Genomic DNA, 13,123 nt, shown 5'->3' with positions numbered 1-13,123 from the left:
CCTTCCAAGGCTGATCTATCCATCCTAAGGTGTAGTCCCTCGAACTGAAAACAATACTCCAGATGTGGTCTAACCAGAGCTTTGTATAGCTGTAGCATAGCTTCCAACCCCCTTGCATTCTAGTCCTCTAGGTATAAAAACCAACATTCCATGAGCTATTTTAATTATTTTCTGTACCTATCCATGACACTTTAAAATCTATGTACACTGACCTCCTAGTCTCTTTGGACCTCCACTCTTTCTAGCTTTTCACTATTTAGAAAGTACTTTGATCTCTTCTTTCTGGTCCAAAATGGATGACCTTATATGTGCCGACATTGAAATCCATTTGTCAGAGTTTTGCCCATTCACTTAATCTTGAATATCTGTAATTTAATGCTTCTATCTACGCTGCTTCCAATGCCGCCTACCTTTGGGTCATTAGAAAACTTGGATAACATGGCTCTCTATCCCATCATCTAAGTCGTTACTAAATACAGTGATTAGTTGAGGCCCCAAACCAGACCCAATGGATCTGTTTTCTAGTTCACTCGTCACATCCTGCCAATTAGCGGACCTGACCATTTCCCTATTCTGTCTCCTGGTGCTCAGCCAATATCCTAAGTAGGTCAATAATATTCAATTCCATGAGCTTCAATTTGAGCTAACAGTCTCTTATGGAGGGTTTTTATCAAATGCCTTTTGGAAATCCATATAAATAACATCCATAGACATTCCTCAGTCCACTACTTTAGTCACTTTTTCAAAAATTTCCTTTAGGTTTGTCAGGCAAGATCTACCCTTTACAAATCCAAGTTGGTTGTCTCTGATCAACTGAAAACTTTAAAAAGGTGTTCAGTCACTTCATCCTCAATTATAGACTCTAGCAATTTCCCGACAACAGGTGTTAGGCTACCTGGTCTATAATTCTCAGATTTTCTTCTCTCACCTTTCTTAAATAACCAAGTGGTGTGCAGTTTTCCAATCTAAATGAATGATTCCTGAATCAGCAGAACTTTGGAAGATTATACAAAAGCAAATTACACAGATGCTGGAGATCTGGAATAAAAACAGAAAATGCTGGAAATACTCAGCAAACTTGAAAGCATCTGTGGAGAGAGAAACAGAAGTTAACGTTTCAGGTCAATGATCCTTCATCAGAACAGGGCCATCGACCTGAAACATGAACTCTGTTGCTCTCTCCACAGAGGCTGTAGTATTTCCAACATTTTCTGTTTTACTTTGGAAGATTAAAGTTAGGGCATCTGCAATGCTCTTGTCTACTTCCTTGAAAACCCTTAGATGGAAAGCACCTCGTCCTGGGGATTTGTCACTCTTTGGTGCCATTATTTTTATCAGAACTGTTATTTTTCTTATGTTAATTTCAAACAATGAATTGAACAATGTTGACAAATTCTGCTACCTGGGGTCAATGGTCTCTAGTGAAATGAAGCTTGATGAGGAGATATCAGCTCACATCAGTAGCGCTGCTGTGGCATTTGGAAAGCTTTGGGCAAGAACCGGGAAAAACCCCAAACTCTCAATTGCCACATGTCTAAGAATCTTTCATGCCTGCATGTTAAGTCGACTGCTGTATGGCGCTGAAACTTGGATTACATGCCAGAAACAGAAACGTAGATTGAATTAATTTCATATGCATTGCTTGAGAAAGATCCTTGGGATCCATTGGCAGCATAGAGTCCCCAACAGTGAGGTACTGCAACTTTCTAATTCAGAAAGTATGGCAAATGCTCAAACGATATAGACTAGGCCACGTCGTTAGAATGGATGATGGTCGCCTACGGAGTACGGACAGCTTGATGGTTTCAGTAGACCTGTTGGGCAGCCAAAGCTAAGATACAAGGACTCATGCAAGCGAGATATCATTTCATGTCAGAGTGACTTAAACAGCAGGGAACAGGCTGCACAATACCAAAGCACTTGGTACCTAAGTCTCCACATTGGAGCACAGAAATTTGAAGAACGACGTCTTCAGATTACCACAGAAAAGTGCCAATGCAGGAAGGAGCATGCAGTAGCAGCCCCTACATCAGCGAATGACTGTACTCCTGCTTGAAGACTCACAACAGATGAGCAGTAGATGTGAATCATCAGCAATGATACAAAGCCAAAAAGAGAATTTCAAACACAAAGAAGGAAATTCTCTCTGGTGTCTGGCCAATATTTATCCCTCCAAGAACACCTGGCGTTGACACTAAATCAGTATTTTGCCTCAGTTTTCATGGTGGACGACACTCGTACCATCCCAATAATAACAGGTAATGCAGAGGTTATAGAAAGGGAGGAACTTAGAAAAATCATCATCACTAGGGAAAAAGTACTGAGCAAACTATTGGGATTGAAGGCAGACAAGTCCCCAGGGCCTGATGGCCTACATCCTAGGGCCTTAAAAGGAAGTGGCAGCGGAGACAGTGGATCCATTGGTATAATATTCAAAATTCTCTGGATACGGGAAAGGTTCCAGTGGATTGGAAAAAACTAATATAATGCCTTTATTCAAAAAGGGAAGGAGGCAGAAAGTAGGAAACTATAGACCAGTTACTTTAACATCTATCGTTGGGAAATTGTTAGAATCCATTATTAAGGAAGTAATAACAGGACATTTAGAAAGTCAAAATGCAATCCATCAGAGTCAGCATGGTTTTATGAAGGGTAAATCGTGTTTGACTAATTTGCTAGAGTTGTTCGAAGCTATAACAAGCAAAGTGGATAATGGAGTACCTGTAGATTAGTATATCTGGACTTCCAGAAGAAGACTTCCATTTGATAAGGTGCCGCACAAAAGGTTAATACACAAGATAAGATCACATGGGGTTAGGGGCAATTTATTAGCTTGGATACAGGATTGGCTAACCAATAGAAAACAGAGAGTCAGGATAAATGGGTCTTTTTCTGGCTGGCAAGATGTAACTAGTGGGGTGCCACATGGTTCGATCCTCTGGCCCCAACTATTTACAGTCTATATTAATGACTTGAATGCAGGGATAGAAGGTACTATAGCCAAATTTGTAGATGACACTAAAATAGATAGGATAGTAAGTTGCAATAGAGAAATAAGACATTTACATATGGATAGGTTAGATGAATGTGCCAAAATCTGGCAGATGGAGTTTAATGTGGATAAGTGTGAGGTTATCCATTTTGGTCAGAAGAATAGAAAGGCAAATTATCTAAAAGGAGAGAAACCTCAGAGTGCTTCGGTGCAGAGGGATCTGGGTGTCCTCGTGCATCAATTGCAGAAAACTAGTATGCAGGTACAGCAGGTAATAAGGAAGTCAAATGGAATTTTGGCATTTATTGCTAAAGGAATTGAGTATAAAAGTAGGGAAGTGTTGCTGCAACTGTACAAGGCATTAGTGAGACCGCACTTGGAGTATTGCACACAGTTTTGATCCCCTTACTTGAGGAGGGATGTAGTTACACTGGAGGCAGTTTAGAGGAGGTTCACTAGATTGATTCCAGAGATGAGGGGTTTGTCTTATTAAAATAGATTGAGCAGCTTAGGCCTTTACTATCTGGTGTTTAGAAGAATGAGAGGAGATTTAATTGAGGTATATAAGATGATAAAGTGGATTGACAAAGTAGACGTAGAGAGGATGTTTCCTCTTGTGGGGCAATCTAGAACAAGAGATCATAGTTTTAGGATAAGGGGATGCAGATTTAAAACAGAGATGAGGAGAAGTTAAAAAAGAGTCGTGAGTCTGTGGAATTCACTACCTCAATGCTGGGGCATTGAGTAAATTTGAGGAGATAGACAGATTTTTAATTAGTAATGGGTTGAAGGGTTATGGAGAACGGACAGGAAAGTGGGGTTGAGGCCAAGATGAGATCAGCCATGATCGTATTGAATGGCGGAGCAGGCTCGAGGGGCTGAATTGCCTACTCCTGCTCCTAGTTCTTATGTTATCTGATCATTATCACCTTGCTGTTTGTAAATTGGTTGCCCCGTTTCCTACATTACAATAGTGACTACATTTCAAAACTACATTAGCTGTTAAGTGCTTTGGGACGCTCGAAGGTCATGAAAGACACTATATTACATAGGTTATTTCTTTTTTTCCTGTGCAAATTCAGGGCCTCCTTGAAACACCAGAGCTTCTCTGAAAGCATGTGTCCATTTCATTAAATAAATTATTCTACGTCATCTATTAAAAACATTTTATAGAGCTATAATAAACAACTTTATGGGGGAGCAGAATAAAGGATTTCCCTTGTGAAAATCGTACAGAAAGGTTACAACATACCATGAAATCGAAGAAACTAAACCATTCAATCCTAAAATAGAAAGACAACGTGCTTTAAAAATGTTTGAGGCCGCAATTTGCTGTGAAGTTTACTGTACCTTGTGAAAGTCCCGGAGCAACCCTGTCTCCTCCCAGTGTCTGTGGTTGTTGTACTTCCGTTCCCTTTTCTGTGTCTCTGTCTGACTGAGACACGCGCCCGTCTCTGTACCAGCCTAGGCAGCCGCCAGGTCGGCGACAATCACTACCCAGATTACCAGACAAGCAAAAGAGTAAAACAATCCAACAAAGAGGGAAATAGATTAAAAGGAGGAGAGAAACACACAAAGTGAAAAGTAAAAGGAGTACAAAAGTCAACATCTGTCAGGTGGCTTTTTCTTCAAATCCATATTTTGCACCACTTTTTTCCACAGATAAAACAGTGTCCACCGTATCTGGTTTGTTATTGTTGCGAAGATATTCCCCTCAGCCATCCCGGGTGCCGGGGGAGCAACTCCGGCTGACGGTGCGGCGCAGAGCAGCCGGTGACGGGATATTGCTCGGTGGGTGAGTGTCAGTCAGTGCGTTGCTGCTGTCAGTATTACACTACATCAGATACACTGTGACTCACTCTTACTGACATTGTATCCTCACTCTCTCTCTACACTCTTGTCTCTTCAGGTACAAATCTGGTGTCTGGTTGTTTGCTTTTATCATTTAAAAAAATTATTTTAAGTCCTTTGTTCTAATTCTTTTTCCGTGTTTTGTTGTCGGTGTGTAGTTTGTGTGTGCGCGCGCGCGCGCGGGGGTGAGACACTGTCGTGTTTCAGTGCAGTCAGTGTGTGACAGCGAGCCAGCGGTGGAGATGTCGGATGACGACTCGAGGGCCAGCACCAGCTCCTCCTCGTCTTCAAGTTCTTCACAAGCAGCCGAGAAAGAGACGAACAACAACACCATCACCGGCAGCAGCAACAACAACAACAGCGGCGGCGGTGGCAGCGGCGGAGGCAGTAAGAGGAAAAGAGAAGCGAAGAACAACACCATGAGCAAGAACCCCAAGCTGCTCACCACCAGCGCCAAGAGGTGAGTGCGGATGGCGTGGAGCACGAGCTCCGGGGAACATTCCGAGGACAGCACGGGGCAGTGGAGCACGAGCTCCGGGCAACATTCTGGAGAGAGGACAGGGCTCGGGGATTACTGGGCTCGGCTGTTCCTCTCTCCTCATTCGCGGCACGCCAGACTTCTTTAGTACCAGAGATTCATTTGCATATTAGCTAAAATCGCTTTGTACAAAAATACAGTACCATGGTCTAATCCCTTTTCCCCAGGTTTGCATTCTTACAGTCCGCTATTTTCCTTTCGTCTGGTTTTTGTGGGATTAGTTAGCTTTGGAAGTACAGAAATTGAGTGGAAAAATTTACTGTATTGGCTTCTTGGAGCTATGAAAAGCGGCCATGTTTTTTTCTCGTTTTCTCGTAAGCAGAGGTCAGCGTCTTTGCTTTATTTTTTTACTAAATTTTGTAACTTTTTAGTGGTGAAATCTCTGGAGAATATGGCAGGGATGCAGTGTGCTGATTCCGAGTGATACTCAGTTTTAAAATGATCAATGTTTTATGTTTGGCAGGATCCAGAAGGAGCTGGCCGATATCACGTTGGATCCACCACCGAACTGCAGGTTTGTTGGTTTAACAAAAAATAAATTGTCAGCTTTGATATACGCGTTAAAAGGCGATGGTTTGGAATAAGTGAAGCGATTTTGCTGATGAAAAATCCGATTAATGATTCAACAGTATTGGTGGTGATGGTTGTATCATAACAGGAATTGGGATTAAGGCCAATTTTGCATTTCAGAACCAAACAGAACTTAAATGTCAGTACTTTTAACTGAAGTTTTTTTTTTGTAAGTTTCATTTTGGTAGCTTGAAACTTTCCTTCCCGCTGAGGGGAGTTCCCATCAGTACTGAACTTCATGGGAGAGTTCTTGTCCATCTGGATTTGGTGTCATTTCGCACTTTTGTTTTTGTGGGGGTGGGGGCATTGAAGTGTTCTGGTTGTACATGTATAGATATTCGTACAATCCTTTGGTAAGGAAGTGGCCCATCCTTCACAGATGCTGCAGGTGTGAACAAGTTGTACTGAAATTATTTTTATCAGTGCTGTCAATACGGTGACCAGTTCCTAACCAATGGGTGATTTTAAGACTTAAAATAACTTGAGAATTACTCTGAACTTAAAAAAAAAATTCAAGCAGTTCTTCGAAAACTAATTACATATTTTAAAAAGTCTGACTGTAGTTAACTAATACTTATATATATAATCTGATTATGTTCTTGAGATGTTGTCAAATTCTAGGATGAAACAGGATGATTCATAATTGTGTTGTACTACCTATCATGGTTCATTGTTGCTGTTTTCTTATAGGAACCAACAATGGCACTCTGTGTGCCTATAAAATTGTGAAGAAATCTTAAAAATCGCTTCAACTTGAGTTTGGTCACTTGCTGTTTGAGAAATTCTTTCACTTCACTTGTAGCTCTGATCGTTTATTCAAAACAGCGTAGCTCTTCATGGAAATTGGCCATTAATTCATTTGTTCTATATCTGTCCAGAATTGTGCATGTAGATAGTCTCATCCATAAAGGATAGCAATCAAAGCAATTCCATTGGAGTTTGGATCCAAAAATAAGTTTGAGAATATTAATGAGGTTTCTGGAATGCATACCATACTCTAGTTTTTGTAGTCCATCATATGCTAGATATCTTTTCTCTCTGAATTATGGGACCATAAATGGATGGTAGTGAGTTCAAAACCAGTAATTTAGTCGACCACTGTGATACCATAAACTGGAAATAAATAGTTACTGGTGAATTCTTGCATGAAGTTTACTGTTTGTTCAAATTCTATTAAAATTAGCTATAATGTAGTTTGATTGAGAGGCATCAGGGTGAATGAGCATACGGTATAGAAAGACAAAAGCACTGACCATAGTCATACTTGTGATATCAGGTACAGCCTTGATGGGTAGGCTTTCATCTGTTGACATTGCCTGGTTTCTGAGGAGAAGCGTGCTTTGCCTTAAATTTGGGGAGTATTCCGTGGCAAGGGCATGGGGGCTGCAGTTTTTTTTTACCTAGCTCAGACAAGGGGGGAAAGTTTTTTTTTTTTAGCCATGCTGGAGAGGATTATTTCATCTTTGCTGCACTGATAACTTTTTCATAGTGAGAATTTGGATACAGACCCACAGGATTGGTGTTGGTATTCCTGACATCTTTCTTGGGTACTTGGATGAAAGGAGATTGGAATGGCATTACTGTCTATTTCGAGGTGACCAGACTGATGGGTGGTATGGAGCAGAAAGTCACTTTACTGAGGTTATCGTGGTTGAGCACTGACCAGTTGGAAGGCAATTGAGTGGGTTCAGTATGACATTGGTGCTTAAGATGGGCACAGTAACTGAACACCAGTATTCTTGAAACATTTTTGTGCACATTGAGAATATGGACAGGACTGTGGATTCGGATATGGAACTGTTCCAGCAGTGGGGCTGAAGTGAATCTTAACATGCATGACGTAGGATTTACAGCAACCTTTCGTGCAGCCAGTTCCTGAATATTATGTGAACTGTGGTACATGCTGCTACTGATTATTATTTCACTGAAGTGATTGCTTTGTCAGGTTTCTCTTTTCATTAAAATAAAAGCAAAATACTGCATATGCTGGAAATCTGAAATAAAAACAAGAAATGCTGGAAATACCCTGCGGGTCTGGCAGCATCTGTGGAGAGAGAAGCAGAGTTAATGTTTCAGGTCAATGACCCTTCATCAGAACTGACCTGAAATGTTACACTCAGCAGTTTCAGGTTACTATAGTGAGAGTTTGGTGTATTTTTTTCCTTGACCAATATTTTCAAAGAACTTCAATGGTATTATTATCCAAAATAAAACAATTGTTGAAAGCCCATAGGAAGTTCTAGGATTTTAGTCTCATCGTGCAGAATAGACCCAAAATCTTTTGGAAATTACCAGTGTATTGATCACTTTTTAAAAAAGTTATGACATTCTGTTAGTAAGTTGAATAACTGGTTATGAATTTAGTAGGACTGGTGGATATTGTATGTCTTATTCAGCAACATTATTAGATTATACAATAAAGGTTAAAAAGTTCCTCAGGGACCACTGCACCTTCGGAAGAATATATTGGCCTTGGAGTTGGGTGTAGCCCACATTTACTAGAATGATAACGAGGCTAAAAGAGTTAAATTATGAGGGCAGACTTGTGTTCCCTTGAGTATAGACGATTAAGGGTTGATCTAATTGAGGTGTTTAATATTATTAAAGGATTTGATAGGATAGTTAGAGAGAAACCATTTCCTTTGGTGGTGGAGTACAGAAAAACAGTCCAGAACCTTAAAACTTGAGCTAGGCCATTCAGAGATGATGTCAAGGAGCCCTTCATATAAAGGGTAGTAGAAAGCAGGAAATTTCTCCTTTTGAGGATAGACCAATTGAAACTTCAGATCTGAGTTTGATAAATTTTTGATGTGCAAGGGTGTTAAGAGTCGCAGAACCAAGACGGGTAGATGGAGTTCAGACGCAGATTAGCCATGATTTAATTGAATGGCGGCACAGGCTCGAGGGGCTGAGTGGTTTTACTCCCCTTTCCACCAAATAAAATTGCCTCTGATTCACAGTTTGACTTCTTATACACAATCAGCAAAATGCTACTAACAACTATGATTGTCAGCCTGTTACTCTAACACTGGTTAGAGTTTATTACTCTCTGCGTAATGTCCATCTTTTCTGCATGAACTCGAGTCCATCCAGATTGGCCAGCTGCTGAAAACTCTCTAATTATTTTGGGGTTCTACCAATGGTTCAGTGATTAAATGTATTGACTGGTTTACTTAAACTACAAGGACCAGGCAGATCCCAGTTTGATCCAACATTTGTGCTGAGTTAGCTGATTTGAATTGAGATTGGTGTGCATGCAGAAATGGACCTGTGACCTTCTAGCGAATGAAGGGGAAAAAAGTAGCAAAGCCTTCAACTGCTTATTTGTTACTTTGTAAGCCAAATGGAAAGCGCATACATGAGGATAGGTTTGGGTTTGGCAGTGATGCCTTCCAGGCACAAATAGTCTACGTATTATCTGGGCTCACATGAAGAATGGCCAGTGAGGTACTGGTGAAATTATCCCATTGCGTTGCCATTTTGCTTGGGGACGCCTGAAGAGTAATTATTTTTCAATAAAGAAACTGTTTGGCATTTATTTTTGACGAACTGAACAATCAACAGTGTGCATACCAGTCTGATTTGAAGTACCAGGGAAGTTTTCAAAATGCAGTTAGAGAGGAAGAATTGCTGGAGTGTAAGCAGACATCAAAAAATAAAATGGAATCTTAAAGATCTCATTGTTAGTATTTTTGTACTAGTTAATAAAGGTCAGGCTGTAAAGCAGCAGAAGCTGCAAATGTTAATTTAATAGTTGAACTGCACGGGATTTAGAGGCTGGCATTGGCAGTCAGAAACAGAAGAGCAATAAGAGTCAAGACAGAGTGCTTCATCTAATAAAACCTAAATATTTCCATCATGTGAAATGGTGAGTGCAGGAATCAGGTTAGTCCGAACTACAATTTTAAATACAGAATTAAAAATCTAGCTGTGATAAAGTTTCAAGGGATTATTTAGCAACATTCAGTGTGTGGCAATAGATGGCTAAAATAAAAACTTTGTTATAGTACACATGAAATACAAATACTTAAGTTGTGGTCATTTGACAGAAATATTATTTTAATACTGAAGCTGATAAAGTTCCCCTGCAGCCTTCTGTGCTCTGTGTGAATCATCCAAGCATTTCTGAAAAATGATATTGGTCATAGTGGCTGAAATAAATCTGATGTATTTATTTTAAAGTGGAACATTTTCAGATTTTTTTGTTTTCTTTCCTGGAGGAGATTAGAAAAAGTGTGCTGATTTATTTACTGAGAGTTAGAGGTAAGCTTGTGACCGTTGCACCTAAATTTTAAGTTAGATATTCAAAACTTACTGCCACTTTTGTTCTTCAAATGCAATGTTTTGTTGGGATTTTCTAGGCTGTGGTTGTTTTTGACCTTAAGCTTCATTTGTTTCTCTTTTAAAGAAGGCAGAACTTTACTAAAGTAACAAGTGAATTTTAGAAAACTCATCAGAAAACTTAACCAGGCTTTGACGAATGTTGCTTTCATGGATGAGCATTGACATTTTTATTTGGAGAGAATTTTTAAAATGCCAATCTTGGCTGCCATTTCAGTTTCAATAGTTGTGACCTTTTGAGATGAGCACTTCACAGTGAGTGAGTTGATTTTCTCTACTGTATCAAACCAGCTGAAACAATCTTCTTAATAACCTGCAGAAACTCAACTTCTGTGAACTGAGCACAACAGTTTTAACTATGAATGTAAATCAGTCTGCTACTGAGGTTATTCTGTGTTTTGTGGCTGTAAAGAGGAATATAGTGTCAATGAGAATCATGAACATGGGATTGAGGAGGAAAGAAGATGGAGGGAAAATTGGAGAATTTACCATGCAGCTGCTGCTGATTAGTATATCTGGAGACCTTGTTTGCAGCCTCTCAAGAATACGACATGCTGCAGTAAAAGTAAAGTCCATTCTCTCTGAATTACACTGAAACCTTCATACAGGTTCTACCCCAATGGCTCAATAGGTAAATGCATCCTTTGGCATGGTTTGGAGATATGTTGATCAGGAAATGGTCCCTGGTCTTTGCTGAATTACCTAATCTCAACTCTGACAGCAGTTGGCCACAGATTTAGGCTGGAAAAAAGTTGCTTTATTTTTTGTTCTTGACTGCTCTGCAGTGACGTCTGGTTGGAAAGCGTGTGTAGATGCACACACATCTGGTGAGGGCAGGATCAGGCACAGCTCTGGCATCCCAAATGGTTGAATAGTGTGCTGACATTTATTGTGTAGGCTGATACATGGAAAATAGCTACTTGAATGAAGTACGATCCTATGGAATCATACCCCAGCTTGAGCCAACTCATTCCAAAGAGGAAAGAGAAAATATGGGGATGAAGGATATCATGGACATGCATTTATGCATATAATCGAATGTCAGGGTTCAGTTAGAAACCATTCAAACTTAATTCTTATGATTTTTGTAATCTGTACTGATTGCAGCTTTGTAAATTGCTCCCAGATGTCTAATTTTATTCCTTCTGAAAGAGGATATTTACTGTCTGAAGTTCCCCCTGTTGGGCCTTTTTCAGATTGCTTTCAGGTAACCTACCTAATGGTTAGTGGAGATTGAAGGGGCACTTGGACACTGTAGTTATCTTATAGCTTTGTGTGGAAAACGGTTCTATATTGTTGGGAGTTGTAATATGTAGCCGAATAAGTTGATGTGCTTCAAACTAGCAAGAATTGTTAGGAGTGGATTAGTAGTTAGGAAGCAAAGTACTTCCAGTGGTTCACTTTTTGTTTTGGCTTCATTGTAAGTGCCTCCTGTGCCAGAACATGTGAGGCACAATTGTGGTTGGGAGAATGAGATATCATTTTATTATTTTCTGTCCATTGAGAAGTGGTGTCTGAAGTAGTTTTGCATGGTTTGGACTCGCAGTGTTAAATGTGAAGTTTACTGTTGCTGCCTAAAACTGTCATTAAATAATTTTTGTCATATTTTGTGCTTTTACTTCTTTTAAAAATTCTTTCACTGAGTTTGAGTGTGGGTGACATCAAATAAGGCTGTTCCACAGTACTTATATATATTGTGAAATATTTGAAATATCTTCCTGCTTTTTTTTTAAAAAGCCATTGCACCTTTTCTGAAAAATGAATGGCAATAATTTGTAGCGTTATATTTTAATAGTTTTGTCCCTAGGTCATGCTGACTGCACTCAATTACTGCTTCCTGTAGTTCTGTGCATCCAGTATTACTTAATTGACAGTTGAGGTTTTCTTTCCCCAGTTGCCATTTTAGAAATATGTTGTCAGGAGTTGCTGCCTTGTGCTTAACACAGATAAATTCTTTTTTGAAATTTTATATTTTCCAGAATTACTCGTCCCTGAAAGTGGTGCCTGATGATGGGGTGTGGTGCCTCACTCAAAAGATCATTCTTTATGTTTCACAATGAGTATTGGTCATACATTTTACAGAATATCGTAGTAATGTCTGATCCTGTCCACATCAGAAGCATTAGCTTTTTGCAGGTATCGCTGACTTTTCTTTGAACCATCCTTAGCCTGAGTCATTGAGATTGACTGTAGCTTCCCTTTGCTTGAAATCTAATTCAACAAAGACCCAATCTGACCAGGACTGAATCTGAGACTTTTCTGGTCAGAGTGGCTTTCTCAGTAGCATACCAGATGGTACCTCTGCCAGTAGAATACCATATAATACAATAGATCCAGAAATATTCACAAAACATGTATTAACTGCATTAAAAAATCAGTTTATTAATACAAGAACCTGGCTCTGAAATCCTGTCTGAAATGTTCCTTTTAGTAAAAAAAAAATCTACTTTTCTGTTGATTGTTTGTGCCAGTAGTAAGTTTTATTCTAGGAGTGATGCTGTGTGACTTTCTTTGGAAATATTATTCCTGAACTCATCGGCAGCAATATTCCCTCTAACTTCTGTTTTCTGTGCATAGCTGGCTTGTTGCACTTGTGCTCCCTTTCAGATTAACAGGCATGCGCGCCACTTAAAGTGAGCGTTACCTGTGCACGGCCTGTTTGTTCCCCGTGTGGCACATTTCCGATTTCTGTGCGGTCATGCAGCTTAGGGAGAACATTGATTGGTAGGCTTCCAACCAAGGCTGCTTCAAAGTGGTGCTATTTCATTGATCTAAGAATTTGCTGATTGCAGTGTAACTTCAAGCCAGTGAAGTTTATTAATTTATAGATA

At 39.7% G+C, this 13,123-nt stretch overlaps 1 protein-coding gene and 1 long non-coding RNA gene across 8 annotated transcripts in view; one reads left to right on the top strand and one right to left on the bottom strand.

The window, feature by feature from the left end:
• The window catches only part of LOC137385222 (uncharacterized), a 111,127-nt gene extending 106,339 nt beyond the window's left edge, over positions 1-4,788 (bottom strand). The window contains exon 1 of one of the 2 annotated variants that reach the window (XR_010977746.1): positions 4,343-4,788. This is a non-coding gene — a long non-coding RNA (uncharacterized lncRNA). The remainder of the gene's footprint in view (positions 1-4,342) is intronic. The other variant, XR_010977747.1, reaches the window with a different exon arrangement.
• LOC137385179 (ubiquitin-conjugating enzyme E2 E1-like) overlaps positions 4,434-13,123 on the top strand; it is a 130,158-nt gene continuing 121,468 nt past the window's right edge. For 2 of the 6 annotated variants that reach the window (XM_068060189.1, XM_068060196.1), the window contains exons 1-3: positions 4,438-4,901; positions 5,002-5,303; positions 5,845-5,895. In XM_068060189.1, the coding sequence (XP_067916290.1) occupies positions 5,086-5,303; positions 5,845-5,895 (269 nt within the window). In that variant the 5' untranslated portion in view covers positions 4,438-4,901; positions 5,002-5,085. Of the gene's footprint in view, positions 4,902-5,001; positions 5,304-5,844; positions 5,896-6,641; positions 6,688-12,271; positions 12,615-13,123 lie in introns of those variants that run through there. The other 4 variants (XM_068060181.1, XM_068060203.1, XM_068060167.1 and 1 more) reach the window with 4 other exon arrangements.

Source organism: Heterodontus francisci, chromosome 2 (assembly GCF_036365525.1).
Source record: "Heterodontus francisci isolate sHetFra1 chromosome 2, sHetFra1.hap1, whole genome shotgun sequence".
Lineage (NCBI taxonomy): Eukaryota > Metazoa > Chordata > Chondrichthyes > Heterodontiformes > Heterodontidae > Heterodontus > Heterodontus francisci.
This window is presented reverse-complemented; position numbering and strand designations above follow the sequence as displayed.